Source organism: Callithrix jacchus, chromosome 9 (genome assembly GCF_049354715.1).
Source record: "Callithrix jacchus isolate 240 chromosome 9, calJac240_pri, whole genome shotgun sequence".
NCBI classification, from domain to species: domain Eukaryota; kingdom Metazoa; phylum Chordata; class Mammalia; order Primates; family Cebidae; genus Callithrix; species Callithrix jacchus.
The window spans coordinates 121089381-121116934 of NC_133510.1; the positions used below are offsets into that span (position 1 = coordinate 121089381).

General features: G+C 45.1%; 1 protein-coding gene across 4 annotated transcripts in view; it reads right to left on the minus strand.

Annotated features, from left to right (window-relative positions):
- Positions 1–384: 384 nt before the first annotated feature.
- WSB2 (WD repeat and SOCS box containing 2) overlaps positions 385–27554 on the minus strand; it is a 30285-nt gene continuing 3115 nt past the window's right edge. For 2 of the 4 annotated variants that reach the window (XM_078337408.1, XM_078337407.1), the window contains exons 2-7: positions 19179–19347; positions 5458–5558; positions 3814–3986; positions 2663–2773; positions 2435–2542; positions 385–1817 (exon numbers count right to left, since the gene is read on the minus strand). In XM_078337408.1, the coding sequence (XP_078193534.1) occupies positions 1655–1817; positions 2435–2542; positions 2663–2773; positions 3814–3986; positions 5458–5487 (585 nt within the window). In that variant the 5' untranslated portion in view covers positions 5488–5558; positions 19179–19347 and the 3' untranslated portion in view covers positions 385–1654. Of the gene's footprint in view, positions 1818–2434; positions 2543–2662; positions 2774–3813; positions 3987–5457; positions 5559–10306; positions 10439–10596; positions 10842–19178; positions 19449–27554 lie in introns of those variants that run through there. The other 2 variants (XM_035257776.3, XM_035257775.3) reach the window with 2 other exon arrangements.

The following is a 27554-nucleotide window of genomic DNA, read 5'->3' on the forward strand; positions in this document are numbered from 1 at the left end:
TTTTGAGATAAGGGTCTTGCTCTATCACCCAGGCTGGAGTGCAGTGCTGCAATCACAGCTCCATTGCATGGCTCACTGCAGCCTCAATGGCTTGGTCTCAAGCCATCCTCCCACCTCAGCCTCCTGAGTAGCTGGGGCTACAGGTGCACACCGCTACCACACCCAGCTAAGTTTTTTGGCTACCTTTTTTTTAAATAGAGGTGGGGTCTCATCTCACTGTTGTTCAGGCTGATCTTGAACTCCTGGGCTCAAGCAATCTTCCCACCTCAGCCTCCCAAAGTGCTGGGATTACAGGCATGTGCCATCACGCCCAACCCTGCTTGTTTTAAAAGGGGATTTTTTTTTTTCTTAATGGGGAAAAAAAAATGAAACAGAGCCAAAAGCTTTTAACTGTTTTTTTCTTTCCTTCAACGAAAGCCTCTCATTTTGAAAAATGTTTTTCTTCAAGCAACAAAGGTGGTAGAGGAAATTCCTCAACTTTCTCTACAAGTCATGTAACGTTACACTGGCCTCCATAAAGCACCGATTAAGAAAGCTAAAGAATAAGATGTTGTATCTCTTAAAATAATTTAAAATATATTAAACTTTCCTAAGGCAGATTTTGTTTGAATGAGGTGTCTTGATTAGATAACTACATGCCACTGAAGGAGAACAGTACTTTTAAGGGGCTATTTTTGTTTCACGGTAGAGCTGAAACCAGCCGATTAATCGAATGAAGTGAAACAGCAGAGACGGATCTCGTACATGAGTATCAGCTAAAGTCCTAACAACACCAGTTCTTTACACAATGAAGACATCTTTGCAACTGTTCAATTTAAGTACTATGGTTTTTAGATAGCGAGAAAAACACAGTTGTACCTTAACATCTGTTGAGAAAATACAAATAAATATGTTGCTAATAAATGGCCACTGATAACTCAGTAGCCATCTGAATAGTCATGCAGTTTAAGAATACATCCTTGTATAATCTGACATACAAATTTGTCATCTCCTGCACATGCACACCATTGTTTAAAAAAAAAAAAAAGCCAGTAATAGTGTCTGGATCAGCCAGGAGCACAGCCTCTGATTCCCCTGTAACTTAGTGAAGCTAAATGATACCTCATACCAAATGGCTCCAGGAAAACTGTCCTGCAGGTCAGAAGGGAGCCCCAGAAGAAAAGCACTTTGGCCAACGTCAAAGCAACTGCGACCACAGCAGGAGAGAACTCGGACCAACGCTACCACTGCATCAGAAACACAAGGACAGGTACTAGGCAGGAGCCATCCTTCCCAGTGGAGGGAGTTTGAGCTGCTCTGCCACTAGAGAGGCTCTGGGGGCCCACTTACTTATATAATCAAAACAACAGTAACTGCACTTTGAATCAAAACGACTAGAAAGAGATCAACACTTGCTGTTTGTAACTGGAATGAAGATGGAAGGTAAGGCTCTGTTGCCGCACAAGTGGAATCTCCTCCTCTACGACTGACTTTCACATGCCAGGGAGAGAAAGATCCATGACTAGTACACTGGAATCTGGTTTTGCTACATTCTATTCACAATTCCGAAGAAATGCTATTTCGATCCAAGACCAGATGTTTGGCCCATTATTCCAACAACTCCTTTGCCAGGCAGATTTATCCTGTTACAAACAAACATAAGATGTGGCGTTGCTTAAAAAGTCCTGTATGTGAGGAACTCTTTCATTTTCTTGGGGATAGGCAGTGCTAGGACTTGGTAAGTTGTTAAGAAGCTTCGGAGGGCTTTCCGGCATAAGTGCTTCAGTGAGGATAGGACCCTAGGAGCTGTCCAGAACTGGACGTGGCCATCTCTTGTCCTGAAATGAAACAGAAACCGACGCTGTGTTAAGACAGAGCTTGGATGTTCGTTCATGTTTTCACTGTGATGGATATTAGTATTTCTACTTTGACTGGAAAGAGGAGGAGCCTTCACAGACTGAAACGTGTAATCCTGACCGCGGAAATGGATGTAAAAGTTGTGCTGCTGAATAATTAAGGCTGTTGATAGGATTATAGACACTCAAGATTCCTTTGATACCAAAGTGCTCTCTCAGCACAGCCCTTTCTAAATCTGACCACTGTTACTTCAAAAGTAATAGAGTGCCACCTACTGAATTATAGATGTTACCTGTAAAGTGGTCTTTTAGCCCTAAATGGTTTCCCATATATTATGCATCGTCTCAATTTTATTCTCCTTTGTGAACCTGGCCCATTAGGTGGCATGACTTACAGGTCTTTAATTACAGTTAGGTTAAATATTCAGAGAAAATGGCACACTGTATTAGCAGAATCGATCATTTGAGTTTTATATAATCTTGAATTGCCTTAAAGGTATCCTCATAGGCAAGAAAATTCTAGATGATTTCTTTCCTTAAAAAGCTACATGATATACTCAGCAGAAACCACCACCCATCTGTTCCGCTAGGATACGTACCCTGTGGCAATGACTCCACCATGTGGAAAAAATGTGCAGCAAAGACCATTGGTCATAGGAGCAAATGCAATTGGAGTTTTCAATTCCAGGGCCCAGATCCTGAGGAGTCTGGATGGGGAGAAAGAATATCCACACATTAGCTGACCCAGGGCCAGACCAGGAGGGGCTTGCTGCCATTACTTGCATGCACCTGCTCTGAGGCCACATAAAGAGAGTTCTCTTCGTTACCTGTCATCTGCCACCGTGGCAAGGTACAAGCCTTCCGGAGAGAAGCACACAGATCTCAGTGAGCTAATGTGGACATCACTGTCGTCCATGGCAGGGTCAACCTGGGTGTGGCTGAGAAGGAAAGAAACAGGATGGCAGGCCTGGAGTGACAGCTGCTCTCCACCTTCCATCATCACCCCAGGCAGGAAGTCAAACTGCCCTGGCCACCAAAGGGCTCAAGATGCATTGTGTGCCCCTTGTGGAAAAGCTTGGGATTTTACACACTAGGAAAAAAAGGGCATCTCAGAAGGCTCCAGGTGTCCTGTGGAGGGGCTGAAGGGTTACTAACACTTCCTTGTGCTAATTTGCTTATGCAAAGTAGGTCAGCTCTCACATTAATGCCACAGTAGAAACTGCAAGTCTTTTTTAGGCGAAGATACATGATAATTATAGGACTGCCTATTATTTGCTTCATGAAACAACAGAGACAAAAGGAAAAAGGAGACCAAGTTTGTCAGAACATGAAACTCATTTTGGAAAGCACAGTTTCGATAAGAGGCTCTTTCTGAACTTGTTACTACAGTTATTAGTAAATGGAAATAAAGAGTCATATTGAGGCTTCATAATGCTGATTCCAAAGAAGTACACACAGCCGCCTGAATCGGGAGACTGGAAGACACTCAGAGCTAACAGAGAGGGCTTAATTGACAATGCATCACAAGAAAGGATGAACCAGGCCAGGCGGGGTGGCTCATGCCGTGATCCCAGCACTTTGGGAGACCGAGGTGGGTGGATCAACTGAGGTCAGGAGTTCGAGACCAGCCCGACCAACATGATGAAACCCTGTCTCTACTAAAAATACAAAAATTAGCCGGGCATGGTGGCACACACTTGTAGTCCCAGCTACTCAGGAGGCTGAGGCAGGAGAATCGCTTGAACCTGGGAGGTGGAGGTTGCAGTGATCCAAGATTGCACCACTGCACTCCAGCCTGGGTGACAGAGCGAGACTCCGTCTCAAAAAAAAAAAAAAAAGAAAAAGAGACTCACTGTGCCGCCTTCTTATCAGCTTGTCCCCTTCCATGTCCCAGACTCTAAAAGAGACATGCCTAATCCCAGGCAGGTTTCTCATCAGTCCCCCCACAAAAAAGTCATAGCAGGGATTCAGTCCTTACTGGAGTGACCTCAGCCTTTCGCCAGTGTAGGGGTCCCACATAATCACATTGGTATCGTAAGAAGCCGTGACAAGCAAGGCAGAGTCGGGGGAGAAGTCACAAGAGACAACACTGCTTTGATGGCCCTCTAGCTTCCGAATTAACGTGTAGGACCGCATGCTCCATAGAAAGACCTGTGGAAAGTAACAAGTGCCTCGTTAGGGCAGAAGCAAAGTGCTTAGGACTCCAATGGAGGGAGGGAAAGGCACCACCACTGTTCCCTGTGCGGGGCACTGCGGCCAGGTGAAGCTGATTGTCTATCCCTTTTCTACAGCTCTTCTAGAACCTGTCTTACAGTTTAAACAAGGTAATTGGTCTGGATTCTGGAGTATTTAAACCAGTGGACATGCTCAAGGAGCTCACTATAAAGGAGAATAAACCAGGCCAGCCTTAGGAAGACCCAGCTGAAACACATGTGCAGAGACTTCTGAGTCTGCTTCTGAGTCCTGTTTACCAATAGGGTAGGACATACTGATTAAGACCTGAGCCACGTGCTATCTATTCCACTTAAAAATAAAGGTCAGTGGCCAGGCACGATGGCTCACACCTGTAATCTCAGCACTTTGGGAGACCAAGGTGGGCAGATCACTTGAGGACAGGAGTTCGAGACCAGTCTGGCCAACATGACAAAACCCCCATCTCTACTATACAAAAATTAACCAAGCATGGTGGTGCACGCCGGTAAGCCCAGCTATTTAGGAGGTTGAGGCACAAGAATCACTTGAGCCTGGGAGGTGGAGGTTGCAGTGAGCTGAGATCACATCACTGCACACCAGCTTGGGCGAAAGAGTAAGATTGCCTCAATGTTTTAAAAAAAAAGGTCAGATGTGAACTTGGGCCACCCCACAAAGTAGTGGCAGCCTGCCAAGCCATTTTACACCCCCCACCTTGTTTGCAAACCACAGAAACCTGTCCCAAGACTGTGCCTCTGACCTAGCTCATCACTTTAAACCTTTGTGAGAAGGATTAAGAGGAGGATTTTATTTTCATTACTTTAAGAAAGCCCTCATAGCTCCAAACCACAAATGAATGATGAACCACCTGGGCTGTACCAAATGATGAGCTCTCCACCTTCCCTTCAGTCACAGCGAGTGGTTCAATGCAACGCAAAATTCAAACCAACTGCTCCCAAATTGTTCTTAGATTTCTAATACCTGTTTGTTTTTTCAATTAACAGGATCTCAGGACAAAGTTCAACAAGTAACTGCACTGACATGATTTGAATTGGAAATCCAACTTAGATGGATTCAAATGTGATGGTTCAAAGGAAATTTGGATTCACACGTGGGCTGCAACTTTTAAAATCTCAGACTCCAAGAAGAAAATAAATTTAAAAAGCAATCGTTTTCCTATTTGTAAAGGGAAGCAGCCTTCTGATGACAGGAGCAATCTGTTTCCAGATCCCTCCTATCTTTGGGCTCATGTCAAAGTGCAAATCACAAGGGAGCTTTGCAGGTGGTGGCCACGGCCCATCAACATGCCTTCCATTGGGGTGGATCTGCGGATGATTTTGAGAACACTTGGTTATCTTCCCTCACACACACGAGGCCGCCACTTCAGACCTCCATATCTCAGTGAATTAAAGCAACAATGCTGGAGACTCACCGACTTCTCTCCGGCTGCAGAGCACAACATGCTGCAGTCTGGGGAGATGGAACAGCAGTAAACCCACTGCAGGTGGCCCGATAACACTTGAATCTGTTTACCTGGCAGGAAAAAGAAGCAAACGGTGAGCCAACCCTCAAAACAACAAAGCAGAATTGGGAGAACTGGGGTGGTAATGGTTCCCCTGCCCAATATACACATCGGCTCCTATCAGCTGGGCCCAAGGGTCCAATTTTTGATTCAGAATAAGAAATAGGACCAGATTTGTCATTTAAACAACCGTAATCTTTGAATATGATATTCTAATTCCCCACGGAAACTACTACCTATAGCTTCAATACAATCTACAACATCAGTAGGAGGGCAGAGGGGTACAATTTTTTTTTTTTTAATGGAGTCTTGCTCTGTCACCAGGCTGGAGTGCAATAGTGCATTCTTGGCTCGTTGCAACCTCCACCTCCCAAGTTCAAGCAATTCTCCTGCCTTAGCCTCCTAAGCAGGGACTTCAGGTGTGTGTCACCACACCCAGCTAATTTTTGACTTTTAGTAGAGACAGGATTTCACCATGTTGGCTAGGCTGGTCTCAAACACCTGACCTCGGGTACTGATCCCTTTTTTTATATAATCTTGAATTGCCTTAAAGGTTTCCTCATAGGAAACCATATCAAAGGGAACCTTTGATAGCAGAGAATGTTCTTTTTAGGTTCCCCAACCACCTCAAGTACCCTGAAGCATCCTTCCCTGTTTTGAGAGAGTGCTTATCTTCAGTTCTCCCTCATTTAAACTTTGTAATGGTTTCCCTGTAGTCACTAGGCTCCTGCATCAGACTGTCATCCTCCCAACCCTGCCAGGATGTCCAGATGAGCAGCAGTGTGGAGTCATTAGGGGCACAGGTTCTAGTTGAGCTAACTCAGCACGTAACCCAGGGTGACTCACCATCTCTCCAGCTCTTGCTTTAAAAAAAAAAAAATGCCCATCCATATAGGAGATGGATGAATAAATGGTGGTATATCTACCCCATTAATGCAGTTGCAATTAGAGACAGATTTTCTATGGGTACCGTTTAATGAAAAATGTAAGATGCAAGAAAAAAACATGAAGATATACGATTCCATTTTTGTGAAACAATGACCCAAAACCCATGAATGCAAGCATGTGTGTGCATAGGATTATACAAGTAGAAAAATATGGAAGGATAGATACTAGGCTCCTAACACGGGGTACCAGGATGCAGGAGAAGAGGGGAGGATGACGACAGTGGGAAGGACAAGAGACAACTGGGAAGGAAAGAGCCAAGCAAGAAAGAAGAAAAAAGAATTTTATAAGCCTGTATGTGGTCATATATATGAATTTATTGAAGTTTATCTGGATGTATGGTTCTATAAAAATTAATATTTTTATTTACTTTTATTTTATTTTATTTATTTATTTAGAGACGGAATATTTTTCTGTTGCCCAGGCTGGAGTACAATGGCACAATTTTGGCTCACTGCAACCTCTGCCTCCCAGGTTCAAGCGATTCTCCTGCCTCAGCCTCCTGAGTAGCTGCGATTACAGACACCTGCCACCACACCTGGCTAATCTTTATCTATTTTTAGTGAAGCTGGGGTTTCACCATGTTGGCTAGGCTGGACTTGAACTCCTAACCTCAAGTGATCCACCCATCTTGGCCTCCCAAAGTGCTTTAATTAATATTTTTTAAAAGTCATGGTGCCTGTAGTCCCAGCTACTCAGGAGACTGAGGCAGGAGGATCACTTGAGCCCAGGAGGCAGAGGTTGCAATGAGCCGAGTTCGCAGCATTGCACTCCAGCCTGGGAAACACAGTGAGACTCGGTCTCAAAAAAAAAAAAAGGTCAATCATGGTTTCTTCAGCTGTCAAATCTCAGGGTGCTGTGAGTACTGAATAAATTAAGGTATGTCAGGTCAGTAGGGCAGCGCCTGGCAGCTGGGAACACACCTTTATTCCCCTCCTCTATTTGAAAAGCTCTCATAATTGGCCTACTCCATCCCGTCCACCCTCAGTCCCTCTCACTTGGTCTTTCCTTCCAAATCATCAAGTCATTTCCAGAGCCACTGCATGGACCTTCCTGAGATGATGGCAAGCTGCCTCAGTACACACATTAAGCCAGCATTTAAAAAGGCACTACCAGCTGAGGGCGGTGCCTCATGCCTGTAATCCCGGCACTTTGGGAGGCTGAGGTGGGCGGATCACTTGAGGTCAGGAGTACGAGACCAGCCTGGCCAACATGGTGAAACTCTGTCTCTACTAAAAATACGAGAATTAGCCAGGTGTGGTGGCACACACCTATAATCCCAGCTGCCCAGGAGGCTGAGGTATGAGAATTGCTTGAACCCAGAGGTTGCAATGAGCGGAGGTCGTGCCACTGCACTCCAGCTTGAGCAACAGAGCAAGACTGTCTCAAATAAAAAAAAAAAAAAAAAAAAAAAAAGGCACTACCTTGAAGAAGCTGTCCTGATCAGCAGTATCTTAGACTGTGTGATTACAGGTTCCACAGTACTGGGCAGAAACCACCTAAAGTAGGCCAGGCGTGGTATCTCACGTCTGTAATCCCAGCACTTTGGGAGGCCGATGCAGGCAGATCACTTGAAGTCAGGAGTTTGAGACCAGCCTGCCCAACATGATGAAACCATATCTCTACTAAAAATATACAAAATTAGCTGGGTGTGGTGGCTCATGCCTGTAGTCCCAGCTACTTGGGAGGCTAAGACACAAGAATCAATTCAACCTGGGAGGCGGAGGTTGCAGTGAGCTGAGGTGGTGCCACGGTACAATAGCCTGGGTGACAAAGACTCTGTCTCAAAAAACAAAAAAAAGAAACCACCTAGAGTTATGTTGGTGATCAGATGTCTTCAGATGAGGATACTATATGCACCACCTTAGTTTGTTTGACAAGTTGCTATGGATTAAATGTGTCCCCTACACATAAAGCCCTAATCCCCAATGTGATAATATTAGGAGGTAGGGCTTTTAAGAAGTCGATAGGTCATGAGGGTGGTGCCTCAGGAATGGGATTAGTGTCCTTAGAAGAAGAGACTTGGCCAGGACGGTGGCTCACGCCTATAATCCCAGCACTTCGGGAGGCCGAGGCGGGTGGATCACGAGGTCAAGAGATCGAGACCATCCTGGTCAACAAGGTGAAATCTGTCTCTACTAAAAATACAAAAAAAATTAGCTGGGCATGGTGGTGCGTGCCTGTAGTCCCAGCTACTCTTGAACCCAGAAGGCGGAGTTTGCAGTGAGCCGAGATCGTGCCATTGCATTCCAGTCTGGGTAACAAGAGCAAAACTCCGTCTCAAAAAAAAAAAAAAAGAAGAGACTTGACATAGAGAGAAAGAGAGAGGAGAGAGAGATCTCTCTGCCAGATGAGTATAGAGAGAGAAGGTGGCTGTTTACAAGCCAGGCAGCAGGTGCCCACAGACACCAAAACTACTAGCACCTCGATCATGGCCTTCACAACCTTCAGAACTGTGAGAAACAAATGTCTGTTGTTTAAGCCACCCGGTCTCGGGCATTTCCAGCCTGCGCTGACTAAGACACAAATTTTCAGGCTGATTGCTAAGAGGACAGGAGAAAGATCCCTCCCCTGGCTGTGTGGAGCTGGATGGTCATAGCTTGGGAGAGAGTGCCAGTGCCTTCACACCATGGGGACGAGTGGTTTCTTCATGACCCTCCAATCCCTCCAGCCCCTGAGATCCATCCAGGGGCTGGAGGGATGGGAAAATGGCATTGAAATAAATTCCCCTTTCTTATGTCACCTTTCTTTTTTTCTTTTTTTTGAGATGGAGTCTCGCTCTGCCACCCAGGGAGTGCAGTGGTGCGATCTCGGCTCACTGCAACTTCTGCCTCCTGGATTCAAGCAATTCTCCTGCCTCAGCTTTCCAGGTAGCTGAAACTACAGGCGCCCACCACCACACCCAGCTAATTTTTGTATTTTTTGGTAGAAATAGGGTTTCACTATGTTGGCCAGGCTGGTCTGGAACTCCTGACCTCAAGTGATCCACCCACCTTGGCCTCCCAAAGTGCTGGGCTTATAGGCATGAGCCACCACACCTGGCCTCTTATGTCACCTTTCTAGTTAAGGATCAAATCAGAGATGTATAGAATTCCTTACTGGGCCACCCCCATATATAGTTTGCTCAAGGCAGAATTTCTCAAAACCTGACACCCTGTCCCTTAGAGAATTATTCTAGGCTTAGAGTCTGCTTCAAAAAGAAAGTCTCCGTGTCTCACAGGAAGCACCCAACAGGGACTTCTAGATCAGTGGTTCTCAACCTGGGGAGACCTTGCCCTTCACAGGACATGGGAACATTTCTGCTTGTCACAACTGGAGAGGATGCTCCTGGCATCAAAAGAGAAGAGGCCAGGCATGCTGCTCAGTGTCTTAGAACGCACAGTAGAGCCCATAACAAAGGGTTATCCAGCCCAAAATATCCACAGTGCCGATGAGAAAACCTTTCTAGATCAAATATTTTTAACAGGGCAATTCACCCCAAGAGGGTAAAAACTAGTTCTTGGTAGCCAAAAAAAATCTTACATTTTTTTACATGTAAAGCACAGATATGCATTCAGCACCTAAGCAGATATGCAATATATCTTTAGCGTTAAAATATCCTAAATAGACACACATTATATGTTTGGTATTAAACTCTCTTTGGGACAGTATTATCTTTGGGGCAGACAGAAACGATTCAAAAAAAACTGTCTAAAAAGGCTCCTTAAGGGGCAATCACAGAAAAAAATATCAAGAAACACTGTTTTAGATCAAAATGACACTGGTAAAATGAAGAAAGCAAATACAGGTGAAGTAGTTCCTTCACCTCCCATACCGTGTTTATTCAGGTCCCAGATGCGAAGAGTCTTATCCCGTGATGCGGACACCAAAATCAAACTGCCACTGGGTGTGAAGCTCAGATCCCTCACGACGTCTTGGTGGCCGGAAAGATTCAAAAGCAGGAGCCCTGGCGTGGGAGCAGGGGGACTCAGTCAGCCAGAGAGGTGGTACAAGGTGTGCCTGCCACGGCCACACCCCTCGGGCAACACGAGTGGGGCAGGGAGGTGACATGGTCAGAACATGCACCCGAGCCTCCCAGAACCCTGTGCCGGCCAAATGACCTACCTGTCTGCACCTCCCAGATCTTAATCTGCCCATCGTTGAGTCCCGTAGCAAGGACCAGGCAAGAGACATCGGGCACTTGGGGGTGGTGGCGTGCCCAGAGCTTCCTGCTGGGTGGGGAAGGCCACGGGCTGAAGGCCAACCCCCAGACAATCTGACCACAGTCCAGCGTCTTCTCTTTTGGGCTGCCCCGCCCTTTCGTCTCATTTTTGCTACTTCGGCTTTTGGCTTCAAACCCTTTAGGGATGCTGGGAGAAGCAGAGATTTCTTAATGAGTCTGCCATTGTTACCGAGTCTATCAACTTTTCATTCTGGGACATCTAAGAGCCCTGGGGAATGGAGGGAAGAAGGGTCTGTGTCACCCAAGCTGGAGTGCAGTGACACGATAATGGCTCACTGCAGCCTTGACCTCCCTGCTTAACTGATCCTCCTGCCTCAGACCGCACCAAGTAGCTGGGACTACAGGCATGTGCCATTAGGTTCAGTTAACTTTGTTTGTATTTTCTGTAGTGATGGAGTTTTGTCAGGTTGTCCAGGCTGGTCTTGAACTCCTGAGCTCAAATGATCTGCCCACCCTGGCCTCCTAAAGTGCTGGGATTACTGGCATGAGCCACCCCAACTGGCCACGTAAGACTTTAAATCCTAGAAACAAGCCGGCCTTTGGTACAATCTGCTGTGACTTTGCTGCTGCTTTTTAAGAGCTGATGTAGGCCAGACACGGTGGCTCGCTACTATAATCCCAGCACTTTGCAAGGCCGAGGAGGGCGGATCACCTGAGGTCTGGAGTTCAAGACCAGCCTGGCCAACATGTTGAAACCCCATCTCTACTAAAAATACAAAAAAAAAAAAAAAAAATTAGGTGGGTGTGGTGGTGGGAGGCCTGTAAACCCAGCTACTTGGGAGGCTAAGGCAGGAGAATTGTTTGAACCTGGGGGATGGTGGGGTGCAGTGAGCCAAGATCACGCCGCTGCACTCTAGCCTGGGCAACAAGAACAAAACTCCATCTTAAAAAAAAAAAAGAGTTGATGTATCATGGGCCACACTGGCCTTGGCTCAACCTATTTGCGACAGCCCTGCAATGGGGTGACCTGCCTTGTGGGTAACTAAGTCACAGATGCTCCAGGGAGTCACATGCTTGCTCAGAAAGTTCTCTCGGGTTTTGGTGAGTGAAAGGAAAAAGACACTCAGTTTTTCCCATGAGTAAGAAAGCATATTGTAGGTTTGGAACTAGGGCAGAACTTAGAGCCTGAATAACCATCTGCCACTCTCCTGCCTGATGAGTTCCCTTCTCTCTAGCTTAGAAATCCCTAAGGAGCTGGAAAATAAACCCCTGTCTTGCCAACACTGTTTGTTTGGTACATGTTAATTTCCACCTTCACTCACTATGTTCCAACTGATTAATGAGGCTCTTTTACTTCCCTGATGGTAACGCACACAAGAATCAAACAGCAAGGTAGTCAACAGAGAAAAGGAATTCACAAGGCTGGGTAGAGGTTTCCTGTCCTGGAAGATCTCTTAGCCCAACCCTCTCCTACAATTCAACTTACAGTGAAACAGGCCCAAATAAGCTAAAACATGGGGCCCTGGCCACCACTGCACCCAGGAAACAATGTCTCAAAGGCACAAGCACTGGCCAGCCCTGGGGTTGAACTGAAAATGGGAAGCTTACTGTTTGCAGAACACGGCACAAAGGTCTCCATGTGACCCTGACCACACTCTGGTAGGTTAAGTTGGGGGAAATGGAAATGAGAAGCTGAATGCCAGGATGAGGTCAGATTTGGTCCTATGAGAAATCCTAAACTCAATGCATGTGTATTTGAACTTCTTTATGTATTAGGTTGGTACGAAAATAACTGCAGATTTTGCAATTACCACCATTACTTTTGCACCAACCCAATATTATGGATGTTCCTGAGAAGTTCTAAGTAAATCACATTTTTGTCAATTGTGTGATGAAATACACGAAAGAATTTTAACCAAGCCCATTTATAAAATTAGAAGAGAGGGGCTGGGCACAGTGTCACCTGTAATCCCAGCAATTTGGGAGGCTGAGGCAGGTAGATCACCCGAGGTCAGGAGTTTGAGACAAGCCTGGGCGACGTGGTGAAACCCTGCCTCTACTAAAAATACAAAAACAAGCCCGGCGTGGTGGCGGACACCTGTAATCCCAGCTACTCGAGAGGCTGAGGCGGGAGAATTGCTTGAGCCAGGAGGCAGAGGTTGCAGTGAGCTGAGATCACACCACTGCACTCCAGCCTGGGCAACAAAGCCAAACAGACCCTGTCTCCAAAACAAAACATCTACTCTCTTTGCAGTTTCCAAGTGTACATATTAGTAAGTACAGTCATCATGCTGCACGACAGATCTTCTGAACTGAATTCACCCTGCTTAGCTGAACTTTGTACCTTTGACCAGGATCTCCCCACTCCCTCTCCCACCACCGGTAACCACCATTTTACTCTCTGTTTCTATGAGTTAGACTTTTTTGGATTCTACACATAAGTGAGATGAGGCAGTATTTGTCTCTCTGTGCCTGGTTCATTTCACTTAGGATAAAGTCCCTCAGGTTCATCCTTGTTGTATCAAATGATGGAATTTTATTCTTGTCAAGAGTTTTATTGGAACACAGCCATATGCATTTGGTTAGGTATTGCCTGAGGCTGCTTTCACATTATGACACCGGGGTTAAACAGTCAAGACACAGACCTTATGGCCCATTACGCCCAAAATATTTACTTTACAGAAAAAGTTGGCCAGGCGCAGTGACTAATGCCTGTAATCCCAGCACTTTGAGAGGCCGAGGCAGGCGGATCGCTTAAGGTTAGGAGTTTCAGACCAGCCTGGCCGACATGGTGAAACCCCATCTCTACTAATAATACAAAAGTTACCACAGATGGGGTGCACAGGCATGGTGGTGCATGCCTATAATCTCAGTTACTCTGGAGACTGAGGCAGAAGAATTGCTTGAACCCGGGAGGCAAAGCTCCAGTAAGCCAAGATTGCACCACTTCACTCCAGCCTGGGCAACAGAGTAAGACTCCATCTCCAAAAAAAAAAAAAAAGTTGTTGCCAACAGCTGGGTCTAAATGGCCAAATATAGGCTGATACTTGTTATTCTGGCAAAACAATGTGAATGTGACCATGAATGTCATTTCAATCGGCTGCCTCTCCACAGACTGTCCAGACCTGCCTGGCTCTGGCCCTGGTGCTGGCCCCCGAATTTGCCATCATGAGAAACAGCACTTAGGTAGGCTATGGGAAGAAGTTTAAGACAGTTTGGAACCACAGTTACATTTGTTTTATTTCTTATAAAATCCTGATTGCTGTATTTGTTTTATTTATTTTGGTTTTTGAAGCTACAGGGTCTCTCTCTGGCACCCAGGCTGGAGTGCAGTGGTGTGATCATAACTCATCACAGCCTTGAACTCCAGGGCTCAAGCGATCCTTCCATCTCATCCTCCTGAGTAGCTGGGACTACAGGTGCATGCCATCACAACCAGCTAATTTTTTAATTTTTTACAGAGACAGGGTCTTGCTATGTTGCCCAAGTTAATCACTAATTCCTGGCCTCAAGCAATCCATCCCACCTCAGCATCCCAAAGCGCTGAGATTACAGGCATGTGGCACCACACCTGGCCCTACTTCTGTATTTGAATTAAGGAATACACCTGTAGCTACTTTCGTCCAAAAGAATTAAAGCACATTTATTATTTCATTTTAATATCATAAATTTAATTTTTCTAGAAGAAGATACTAAAATCTCCATTTTATGAGTATTAACTTTCCTGGGGTCACAAAATCAGGGGCCGAATTGGAACTGGAAATAAGATCTTGGGTATCCTGGCCTAATGCTCAACAAATACTCTTGGATTTGAGTTTGCTAATGAATCAACGGATGAGTTAATGAAAAGCAGGGAGATCATACTGTGGGAAAGGGCTGATGAGACAAGACAGATTCATTGGCAGAATTTAGCTTCACTGAAGTTAAAATTTCTAAAAACTTTATTTCAAAAAGCAGTACAATTATTTGGTTAATATCAATTATTTGCTCAATATCAAAAGCACCACATAATATGATTTTTAAAAAACATGTAACTACCCTAACTAGAATATAAACACCCCAAATTCTCTTTTAGAAGACTTTTAAAATAGCAATTGTTGTTGTGGTGGCTATGCCTTTAGGAGGCTGAGGTGGGAGAATCACCTGAGAACAGGAGTTCAGGCTGCAGTGACCTCTCTGATCATGCCACTGTACTCCAGCCTGGGTGACAGAGCAAGACCTTGTCTCTACCTCCTAAAAAAACAATTATTTTAAATTAGAAAAATAATAGAGAAACATAAGAGAAATGTGAAAATGAGACAAATAAAGTAAATATTACCTATAATCCTAACACCACCAGTCTAAACATTTCACAATAAATTTTTGTGTATTTACATATCTTTTAAAAACAAATCTAGTATCACACTGCATATATGGTTTTACAAACTGACCTTTTTTTTATGGTTTTTACAAACTTTTTTTTTTTTTTTTTTAAAGACATAGGGTCTCACTGTTGCCCAGGCTCGAGTGCCCTAGTGTGATCAGAGCTCCCTGCAGCCTCTAATTCCTGGGCTCAGGCAATTCTCCCATCTCAGCCTCCTGAGTAGCTAGGACCACAGGCATGTGCCACCACACCAGGCTAATTAAAAAAATTTTTTTGTAGAAACAGGATCTTGCTATGTTGCCCAGGCTGCTCTAGAACTCCTGGCCTTGGCTGGGCGCAGTGGCTCACGCCTGTAATCCCAGCACTTTGGGAAGCCGAGGCAGGTGGATCACGAGGTCAAGAGATCGAGACCATCCTGGTCAACAAGGTGAAACCCCGTCTCTACAAAAATACAAAAATTAGCTGGGCATGGTGGTATGTGCCTGTAGTCCCAGCTACTCAGGAAGCTGAGCAGGAGAATTGCTTGAACCCAGAAGACGGAGATTGCGGTGAGCCGAGATCGTGCCATTGCACTCCAGTCTGGGTAATATCAGCGAAACTCCATCTCAAAAAAAAAGAACTCCTGGCCTCAAATGATCTTCCCACTTCTGCCTCCCAAAATGCTGGGATTACAGGTGTGAGCCACCTTACCCAGCCATAGCCTGTTTTTTTCAATAAGCCTCATACTGAAAATACTTCCTCAGAATATTGTTCTTCAAAATGTGTGATTTTGCCCAGTGCAATGGCTCACGCCTGTAATCCCAGCACTTTGGAAGGCCAAGGTGGGTGGATCGCTTGAGGCCAGGAGTTTAAGACCAGCCTAGGCAACATGGTGACATCTTGTCTGTACTAAAAATACCAAAAAATTGGCCAAGCACAGGGCTCATGCCTGTAATCCCAACACTTTGGGAGGCCAAGGCAGGTGGTCAGGAAATCGAGATCATCCTGGCCAACATAACCTGGCAGAGGTGGGTGGATCGTCTAAGGTCAGGAGTTCAAGACAAACCTGGCCAACATGGTGAAACCCTGTCTCTACTAAAAACACAAAAATTAGCTGGGCATGGTGGCATGTGCCTGTAATCCCAGCTACTCAGGAGGCTGAGGCAGAAGAATGGCTTGAACCGGGGAGGGGGAGGTTGCAGTAAGCAGAGATTGTGCCACTGCACTACAGCCTGGCGACAGAGTGAGACCCTGTCTCAAAAAAAAAAAAAAATACAAAAAAGGAAGCTAAGTGTGGGGACACACGCCTGTAATCACAGCTCCTCTGGAGGCTGAGGCAGGAGAATGGCTTGAATCCAGAAGGCAGAGGTTACAGCAAGCCAAGATGTGCCACTACACTCTGACCTGGATGAAGAGCAAGACTCTATCTCAAAAAAAAAAAAGTGTCATTTTTCTTCAAAACCAGTAACTTCTCACTTAACATATAAAACAGTAACACTTTGCTCATCATGTTAAATAATAAATACGAAAAATGGGTTAATACTCAAATATCTTTTTCCATTTTCCTTCGTTAACAGTGAAAGGATATATTTACCCATAGTAATGTACGTATTTGAATACAGGAGTGATTTTCAGGAAACTGACAGATCTTCCAGGTTGTACTTTTTTTAAAAAGCAGACTATAAATTCACATAATAAATGTACTTATTTGTCAAGTCTAGAAATGAAGGAGCATCCCTTGTATTTCAAGTGGAAAATCAATAAACAATGTATGACTTTGGCATTATCACTAAACTGACCGCAGAAGGAACTGAAAACTGTGATTACAAACACATAACAAAATTTGATGGCTGCAAAATATCATTTGGAAATGCTATAATTTTCTTAACTATACTCTCATCCCTGAATTTTAAACTGTTTCCAATTTTCTTACCATACAACTAATTTCATGATGAAAATCAGTGTATATAAATAGATGACACCATTTCTGAAATTTCTAATAGCCAGAAGAACTTTTTTTTTTTGAGATGGAGTCTCACTCTGTCACCCAGGCTGGAGGGCAGTGGTGCGATCTTGGCTCACTGCAACCTTCACCTCCTGGGTTGAAGCAATTCTCCTGCCTCAGCCTCCTGAGTAGATGGAATTACAGGCACCCACCACGACTCCCAGCTAGTTTTTATATTTTAGTAGAGACAAGGTTTCACCACGTTGCCTAGGCGGGTCTCAAACGCCTGACCTCAAGTGATCAGCCTGCCTCGGCCTCCCAAAGCGCTGAGATTACAGGCATGAGCCACTGCACCCAACCCAGAAGAACATTTTTCAGGTCCCTGATGTATTTTCCCTGGCCTCCTTCCAGAAACTGCACAATTGTATCCCCCTCAACCCTAGTGGAATGCAGAGTACCCATCTCAGCAAACTCCTATCAGCATTTCCTCTTATCAAGGCAAGTTTCAGATCCAAGTCATAAAAGCTTAAATCTAATATGTCATTTATAAAAAATGCTTAAAGCAAAATAAACAAGAGCCTCAAGGGCAAGGGCCATGTCTGACTTACCTCAGGACTCACAGCCCCTAACTCAGTGTCACGCAAACAAGCTATGCAACTCAGCCTGGCCAACACAGTGAAACCCCATCAATGCTAAAAACACAAAAAAATTAGCCAGGCGTGGTGGCGCGCACCTGCAGTCCCAGCTACTCAGGAGGATGAGGCAGGAAAATCGCTTGAACCCAGGATGCAGAGGTTGCAGTGAGCCAAGACTGCACCCATATTCCAGCCTGGGTGACGGAGCAAGACTCCATCTCAAAAAAAAAAAGAAAGAAAAAGAAAAAGAAACTATGCAACCAAGTCTGGCTGAATTAGTTTCAGAAATTAAACTTGGCCAGGCACTATGACTTATACCTATAATCCCAACTACTTGGGAAGCTGAGGCGGGAGGATCGCTTGAGGCCAGGAGTTCAAGACCAGCTTAGGTGACACCCTGTCTCTACAAAAAATTTAAAAGTTGGCTGGGCATGGTGGCACACCTGTAGTACCAGCTACTTGGGAGGCTGGGGCAGGAGGATAGCTTGAGCCCAGCAGATTGAGGTTGCGGTGAGCCATGATCGAGCCACTGCACTCAAGCCTGGATGACAGAGCAAGATCCTATCTCTCTCAAAAAATAATAAAATAAACTTGGTTGATAACAAAAAGACAAACTTAAAAACGGCCAAAGGCTCTGAATAGACATTTATCCAAAGAAGGTATACAAAGGACCAGGAAACACCTGAAAAGATGCTCAGCTAGGCACAGTGACTCACCAGAGGTCAGAAGTTCAAGACCAGCCTGGCCAATGTGGTGAAACCCCATCTCTACTAAAAATACAAAAATTAGCTAGGTGTAGGGGTGTGCGCCTGTAGTCCCAACTACTCAGGAGGCTGAGGCAGGAGAATCGCTTGAACCCAGGAAGCAGAGGTTGCAGTGAGCCAAGATGGCACCACTGCACTCCAGCCTGGGAGACAGAGCGAGACTCTGTTTCAAAAATAAAGTAGACCGGGCGCGGTGGCTTACGCCTATAATCCCAGCACTTTGGGAGGCCGAGGCGGGTGGATCACGAGGTCAAGAGATCAAGACCATCCTGGTCAACAAGGTGAAACCCCGTCTCTATTAAAGAAATACGAAAATTAGCTGGGCATGGTGGCGTGCACCTGTAGTCCCAGCTACTAGGGAGGCTGAGGCAGGAGAATTGCTTGAACCCAGGTGGCAGAGATTGCAGTGAGCCGAGATCGCACCATTGCACTCCAGCCTGGGTAACAAGAGTGAAACTCCATCTCAAAACAAGAAACAAAAAAAAACAAAAAAACAAATAAATAAATAAATAAAGTAAAAGTGACAATGGTGATGGATGCACAATTCTGTGGATAGACTAAAAGCCATTGTATTGTATAATCTAAATGAACAAACAGTGTGATATATAAATTACATCTCAATAAAGCTATGGGAAAAAAAGCCAACTTGGGGCTAACGTAATCTTGACAGAGCTGACTTTCACATATACAGAACTTGGGGCTCTGGAAACCCTGTACCATGTAGCCATCTTCCCTCTCTCTGGTTCTTGGGCAGGGAGGCAGCAAAAGAATAGGGAATCATCTGGAAACACACCCTCCCAGTCCCCATCCTTTGAGGCCAGAGTATGAGAATACTTACAACTGCTCCTCCAGCGGCCAGGGGATCAGCTTGACAATGCAGTGTCCTTGAGACCAAGCAAACCAGGAGCCATCTGGGGAGAAGGCGACGCTCCAGGTCTCGCAGCTGGACTTCCAATCAAACTGGTGGGGGCGTCCAGGCTTGAGTTCAGCCAGCAGCAGCGGTTCCTCTGGGGCAGGAGACAGCATGCTTCAAACACACACCCTCTCACTCCCTGACCACCCAGACACAGGAAAGCCACTGTCTCCCCGTGGCAAAGAGCGACACTATGCATTCCCAGAGGGAGTTGTCACTTAAATGACCCAGGGCAATAAGAGCAGCCACAGGCCACATTCCACCATGGTGACTCAATCCTGGCACTCCCCACCGCTGGTTTGGTTAACTATGACTCACAGTAACCTTTGTGCCCGTGAACCCAGTGAATGGAGACCTCATTTTCCTATGAATACTTGAAGGGGAAGAAAGTGAAGACATAGCCAGATCAGGAATATGCAAGACGGTGCTGATTATGGGGCCAAAATAGCAAGGCCTTTCAATGCATTTCAGGTTTTTTCAAAAGAACCTGCTGCTGGTCAAAGAAGGAATATGTGAAACTCAAAGGCCCCCTCTCACTTGCCTGTATCCTCCCCATCATCAAGGCTAAAAACATGCAGCCTTGCCCTCCTTCCTTTCACTCAGAGGTATGGATTCCATCTCCCCATCTCTCCCGCTTCCTCGGTCTGCGGTTAAACATTCATCTTATCCCACACAGATCTTTTGCTACATTCTCCTGATGGGTCTTCCTACAACTAGAGACTCTGCTAAAGCTGAAATACACATTCCATCACATCATTTCTTTCAAATACATTCGAAAGCTCCCACCTACCTACATCATAAAGGCAACTGAGCCCAGGCCTTCCACCCCATATCATCTGACCTAATCCATCGGTCTAGCCTCCTTCCCTTGTCCCCTCCCAGCAGGCCACACTTTGGCCACAAAATCTCCTTGACATGCAAGTAACTTATTTACTCATACCTGGACCCATTTTTTGCTTTTGAGAATCTCCAGCTTCTCAAAGTAACGGAAAAGAAAAAAATAATAATCTCACCTAGATTCATAACTAAGAAGCATACCCTAATCTCACACTTTCGCAAAGTGGAAATAAGTCACACCTTGTTTATTTTATTCTCTCTTATGTAACCAATTTCCCTCCTTATCAGTTTCTAAGCACCTTGTTCCAACACCAAGATCATTTCATCTTTGTTTTTCCCAAAACCTCGCACAGGATCTTCTGAAAGAGTAGGCACCAGATTGGAGCTTCTTCATTGACTGACCCGCAGTTCCCAGTTGAGTTCTCTACTCCAATGGAAGATTCTCAATGGCTGATGAAGCTCCTAAGTTAAAGGCCTTCAAGATGAATTTTTTTTACCATTATAACTGTGATGCTTACTAATACGAAAACTGGCTTCCAGACCAGATTACTGGCTCACACCTGTAATCCCAGCACTTTGGCAGGCCGAGGCAGGTGGATCACCTGAGGTCAGGAGTTTGAGACCAGCCTGGCCAACATGGTGCAACCTTGTCTCTACTAAAAATACAAAAATTAGCCAGGTGTGGTGGGGTGCACCTGTAATCCCAGCTACTCAGGAGGCTAAGGCAGGAGAATCACTTGAACCCAGGAGGCAGAGGTTGCAGTGAGCTAAGAATGCGCCACTGTACTCCAGCTGGAGTACAGGAGAAAAAAAAAAAACTGGCTTCCATCCTGAATGAGGTCACTTCTGATGTGAGCATTCCATACCAGGAATGTGGAATGTGGAAGACTTTGACCCTGGCTGTTACCAGATAGATACTCACTTTTAAAGCCCATTAGTTCACATAAGACAGATCTTTAGACATCTTACATTTTGACCTCACTGAAATCAGGATGTATATTATAATCAATGACTTTTCATAGTTAAATAGGTAGTACTTTTTTCTCAGTGATACACGATGATAATACAATCCATGGTATCTTGGATTCAACAAAACAAATGGCAGAGATACATATGTGTATATTTATAAAATATTTTTGCCAGGTGCAGGGGCTCACATCTGTAACACCAGCACGTTGGAAGGCCAACGCAGATGGATAACTTGAGGACAGGAGTTTGAGACTAGCCTGGCAAACATGGCGAAACCATGTCTCTACTAGAAATACAAAAAAGAAAAAAAAAAAAAATTAGCCAGGCATTATGGCAGTCCCGGCTACCCAGGAGGCTGAGGCAAGAGAAGCACTTGAACTGGGAGGTGGAGGTTGCAGTGAACCGAGATCGCACTACTGCACTCTAGCCTGGGTAACAGAGCAAGACTCCGTCTCTAGTAAATGCATTCTAGTATATGCATTTATAGGAAAATACATAGGTATATCTTGTTATATAAAAAGGTGTGTTACGGCCAGGCATTGTGGCTAACGCCTGTAATCCCAGCACTTTGGGAGGCCAAGGCGGGTGGATCACAAGGTCAAGAGATCGAGACCATCCTGGCCAACATGGTGAAACCCTGTCTCTACTAAAAATACAAAAAATTAGCTGGGGATGGTAGTGCATGCCTGTAATCCCAGCTACTCAGGAGGCTGAGGCAGGAGAATTGCCTGAACCCAGGAGGCGGAGGTTGTGGTGAGCCGAGATCACGCCATTGCACTCCAGCCTGGGTAACAAGGGCGAAACTCCGTCTCAAAAAAATAACAATAAAATTAAAAAAAATAAAAAGGTGTGTTGCTGTAACTTTTGTCTTTAAATAGAATTTTAATAAATAATTATCAAGCCTTTGCAAAGAGAATAGTCTCAGAGTTTCTATGTGTAAATCTAGGTTTTAATATATTAGTCTGGCCAGGCACAGTGGCTCATGCCTGTAATCCTAGCACTTCAGTAGGCTGAGATCAGACAATCACTTGAAGCCAGGAGTTCAAGACTAGCCTAGTCAACATAGTAAGACCCCATCTCTTTAAAAAAAAAAAGATATTAATTAAAATTATATATATATATACCCTAAAGTCAGGAGTTCAAGCCAGCCTGGCCAACATGGTGAAACTCCATTTCTACTAAAAATATACACACAGACACACACATCTGTGTGTGTATGTGTGTGTGTGTGTGTGTGTGTGTGGTCTGTATAAATAACTATTTGTATACACCCAGGTGAATCATCCTAGAAATCTGTACGTCTGTGTGATAGTTTCATTTACACAATCACGTGTGTATGAATATATTCCTGTAAGTGTGAACACTCGCATGGTCAGACATCACTTTGTATCTTAAATCCAAAACAGGTCTCTCGATGCTATGCAGAATCCCTCAACACTTTGTCCATTCTGAACAGTTCTAGATATTTTCCTATGGTGACATAAGCCCTAATCTGTTAAGGTCTTCTTCACGTAGCCCACCGGTTCTCAACTGGGGGCAATTTTGCCCCTCCAGGACATTTGGCAATAACATTTCTGGATGTCACAACTGGAGGTGCTACTACTGCCATCTAGTGGGTGGAGGCCAGGGATGCTGCTCCACACCCTACAGTGCACAGGACAGCCCCCAGCAAAGAATGATCTGGCTCAAAACGTCAACAATGCGAGGCTGAGAAACCCAGACGCAGTCAAATATTAAATGACATTGACCGATCTAGAGAAACATTTGCCAAAGATCTGGATGGCCTAGAGTGGTGGCTCACGCCTGTAATCCCAGCATACTGGGAGGCAGAGGTGGAAAGATAAGGATGGCTTGAGACCAGGTGTTCCAAATCAAATGACCAGGATGAAAATTTGTTTTTTCCATCCTGACAATATTCACAGTTGGTTTACTTTCTCTACATTATCTTTTTTTTTGAAATGGAGTCTTGTTTTGTCACCCAGGCTGGACTGCAATGGCACAATCTCAGCTCACTGCAACCTCCGCCTCCCCGGTTCAAGCAATTCTTGTGCCTCAGCCTCCCAAGAAGCTGGGATTACAGGCATGCACCACCACACCCAGTTAATTGTTGTATTTTTAGTAGAGATAGATTTTTACCATGTTGGCCAGGCTGGTCTCAAACACCTGGCCTCAAGCAATCCGCCTACTTGGCTTCCCAAAGCGCTGGGATTACAGGCATGAGCCACCATGCCTTTTTGTTTTTTTCAATTTCCCAAACCAAATCCATTAGCAAGTTCTATCAAGTCTGTTTCCAAAAGACTTGCTAAGGGCTGGGTGCAATGGCTCACACCTGTGATCCCATAATCCCAGCACTTTGGGAGGCCAAGGCAGGTGGATCACCTTAGGTCAGGGGTTCGAGACCAGCCTGGCCAAGACAGTGAAACCCTGTCTCTACTAAAAATACACAAAAAACTAGCTGGGCGTGTTGGTGCACACCTGTAGTCCCAGCTACTCGGGAGGCTGAGGCAGGAGAATTGCTTGAACCAGAGAGGTGGAGGTTGCAGTGAGCCGAGATAGCGCCACTGCACTCTAGGCTGGAAGACAGAGACTCTGACAAAAAAAAAAAAAAAAAAAAACCTTGCCAAATTTAACCCCACTCCATCTCGGTTCTCATCTATGCAACATCATCTCCTGCCTGGCCCAGCAGGCAACCTTCCAGCTGCTCTCCCTGCTTCCCCTCTCACCCCGCACCATCGGTTCTCCTTGTCTCCAGAGTGATCAGTTTCAAACATTGGTAGAATAAAACCCTACCTCCTCACCCTGCCCTCAAAATCCAACATCATCTGAACCTCCCTGAGCTTGTACTTCTCCTCTCCCTGCCCTCAAAATCCAGCATCATCTGAACCTCCCTGAGCTTGTACTTCTCCTCTCCCTGCCCCTGGCTCCAACACATTGGCCTTCTCTCTACCCTCTGCCAATGCTCAATTCGTTCTGACCATATAGGCCTCTGCACCAACCATTCCCTTCACCTAGGAGCCTCTCCTTGGCTGGCACCTACCCTTATTCAAGTCTGGCTCAAATGACAACTGCTTGGAGAGCTCTTCTGACTCCTCATCCGTCTCCTTCACAAACCCTCACTTTATTTTCTTTACAACCCCCATCACCATTTGATTGCCATCTGTCTCCCCTCTACTAGGACATCAATTCCTGGGAGCAGGGACCTTGTATATTTATCCCCAGAGCTGGCAGAGTTCCTGGTGGAGGGCAGGCAGTGAGTAAATATTTGTCTAATAAATGCACATGGTATAACTCTTTAAACAAAAAAGTAAAATAAAGCTGGGCGGGCATGGTAGCTCACGCTTATAATCCCAGTACTTTGGGAGGCTAAGGCAGGTGGATCACTTGAGGCCAGGGGTTCAAGACCAGCCTGGGCAACATGGTGAAAACCTGTCTACTTAAAATACAAAAATTAGCTGGGAGTGGTGGGAAGCACCTGTAATCCCAGCTACTCAGGAGGCTGAGACAGGAGAATCGCTTGAACCTAAAAGGTGCAGGTTGCAGTGAGCTGAAATTGAGCCACTGCACTCCAGCCTGGGCGACAGAGCGAGACTCTCTCAAAAAAATAAAGCCCCTTAAACTATGATAGTGCTTATGCCAAACATTTCACATGAAATGCTTCTTAAACACAAGCCCTACCCAGAACTCACACTCTATTTCTGTGATTTAGGGGTTTAATCTCGTGCTATTTCAGGTTCAGGAATCCAGGAGCTAAAAGAAGAACAAACCCAGTGACTCCTGTCTCTTGGAGTCTGGGCCCAAACTAAACTTGGCTACAGAGAGAGAAAGCCCTAATTAGTGCGGAACTTAAAAACAAACAAACAAAAACAGAGCTGGTGATGGCGGATCTAGCTTCATCTGGTATGGTACTTGCAGTGACCGTCTCAGTGAAAAGGCCTATGAATCAGGGTTCCTGTTTTCTCCTTTTTTTTTGAGACAGAGTCTCACTCTGCCGCCCAGGCTGGAGTGCAGTGGTGCAATTTTGACTCACTGCAATTTCTGCCTCCCAGGTTCAAACAATTCCTCCTGCCTCAGCCTCCCAAATAGCTGAGATTACAGCCATGCACCACCACACCAAGCTAATTTTTGCATTTTTAGTAGAGATGAGGTTTCACCATGTTGTCCAGGCTGGTCTCAAATTCCTGACCTTAGGTGATGCGACTGTTTCTGCCTCCCAAAGTGCTGGGATTACAGGCATGAGTCACCATGTCTGGCCTCTTCTTTTTTAAATTGATAAATTAAAATCGTATATATTATGGCATATAACATGTTTTGATATATGTATATATTGTGGAATGGCTCAGCCAAGCTCATTACCATATATGCATTACCTCATATACTTATTTTTGTGTGGTGAGAACACTTAAAATCTACTCTTAGCAAATTTCAAGTATATCTCATATATACATATATATATATTTGGGGGTGGGTTTTTATTTTTGGATTTTTTTGGTCATTTTTGCAACAGAGTCTTATGCTGTCACCCAGGCTGGGGTGCAGCTCACTGCAGCCTCAACCTCCCACCCAGGTTCAAGAGTGCTCCTCCCGCCTCAGCCTCCCATGTATCTGGGACTACAGGGGCACACCACCAGACTCAGTTCATTTTCCTTTTTTTTACTTAAATTTTTAGTAGCGCTGGGGTCTTGCTATGTTGACCAAGTTGGCTTTGATCTCCTGAGCTCAAGCAGTCCTCCAGCGGGTAGGAGCCATCGCACCTGGCCATGGATCAGGGTTTTCTAGTTAAACAACAGAATGTGTTTGGACAATCAGGCTGAATGAAAAGGTATTTATTATAAGCCTCTTCTAGGCAAGGCAGTTAGCCTGAACACAGAGATGAAAGCTATGGCCCCAGCCAGCAGGAAGCTAGGTGGCTTTTCCTGTCTCAGGATGTGTACATTAGATATTCCACCGGCCCAAAAGCTTTCCTCGGTTGCTCCATCTTATCATTCAGGGATTGGTCCTCATGTCAGAGACCATCTGGCCTCACTATCTAAAGTGACCATTCACTTTCCTTCTTTTTTTTTTGAGACAGGGTCTCACTCTGTTGCCCAGGCCGGAATGCAGTGGCGCAATCACGGCTTACTTCAACTTCAACCTCCCAAGGCTCAATGATCCTCCCAGCTCAGCCTCCCCAGTAGCTGGGACTACAGGTGCCTTCCACCATGTATGCACCTATGGTTCTGTATTTTTTGTAGAGATAGCGTTTCATCATGCTGCCCAGACTGGTTTCAAACTCCTGGGCTCAAACAATCTACCCAAGTTGGCCTCCCAAAGTGCTGAGACTATAGGTGTGGGCCATGGCACCCAGCACCATTCACTTTCCTTTAAACATTTGATTTTCTTTATAACCTTCTCTTAGATATTTTCTTTTTCTTCCTCTTGTTTCTTTCTTTTTTTCCTTTTTTTTTTTTTTGAGATGGAGTTTCGCTTTTACTGCCCAGGCTAGAGTCATCTTGGCTCACTGCAACCTCCACCTCCCGGGTTCAAGTGATTCTCCTGAGTAGCTGGGATTACAGGCATGCGCCACCACCCCTGGTTAATTTTGTATTTTAGTAGAGATGGCATTTCATTATGTTGGTGAGGCTGACCTCAAGTGATCTGCCCACCTCAGCCTCCCAAAGTGCTGGGATTACAGGCATGAGCCTCTGCAGTGCGCTTGATCAGTATTTTCTTGATTCTGTCCTTTTTACGTATTTATTGTCTATCTCTTCCTCAACCCACCCAAACTTGCCCATTCACTGCTATTGGGCTATGCTAACAGGGAAATCACATGTGACTACCAACCACTTGAAATGTGGCAAGTCAGAATTAAGATGGGCTGTTTAAGTATAAAATACACAACACATCTTGAACACAACACAAGAAAACCTAAAACATTGGCCAGGTGCGGTGGCTCACACCTGTAATCCCAGCACTTTGGGAGGCTGAGGCAGGTGGATCACAAGGTCCGGAGTTCAAGACCAGCCTGGCCAAGATGGTGAAACCCTGTCTCTACTAAAAATACAAAATTTAGCTAGGTGTGGTGGCAGGCACCTGTAATCCCAGCTAGTCGGGAGGCTGAACTGCTTGAACCCAGGAGACAGCAGTTGCAGTGAGCTGAGATCATGCCACTGCACGCCAGCCTAAGAGCAAGACTCCATCTCAAAAAAAAAAAGAAAATCTAAAACATTAAAATGTATTTGATGTTATTACATGTAGAATATTTTAGATATGTTGGATTGAAAAAGAGTTTTTAAACTGTCACCTAGTTCATTTTTCTTTTAATGTGGCTACTCGAATATTTTAAATTACATATGTGGCTCACATTAAACTGATCAGCCCTGGCCTAGAGGGTGCCTGGCACATAGTAGACACTCAGTAAATATTTGTTGAATGAATAAATGCATTCTAACCATTGCTTTGAAGATTTCAACTGTTGCCCATTGTATTTCCTTTATAATGGGCTTTATTCCATTTGAA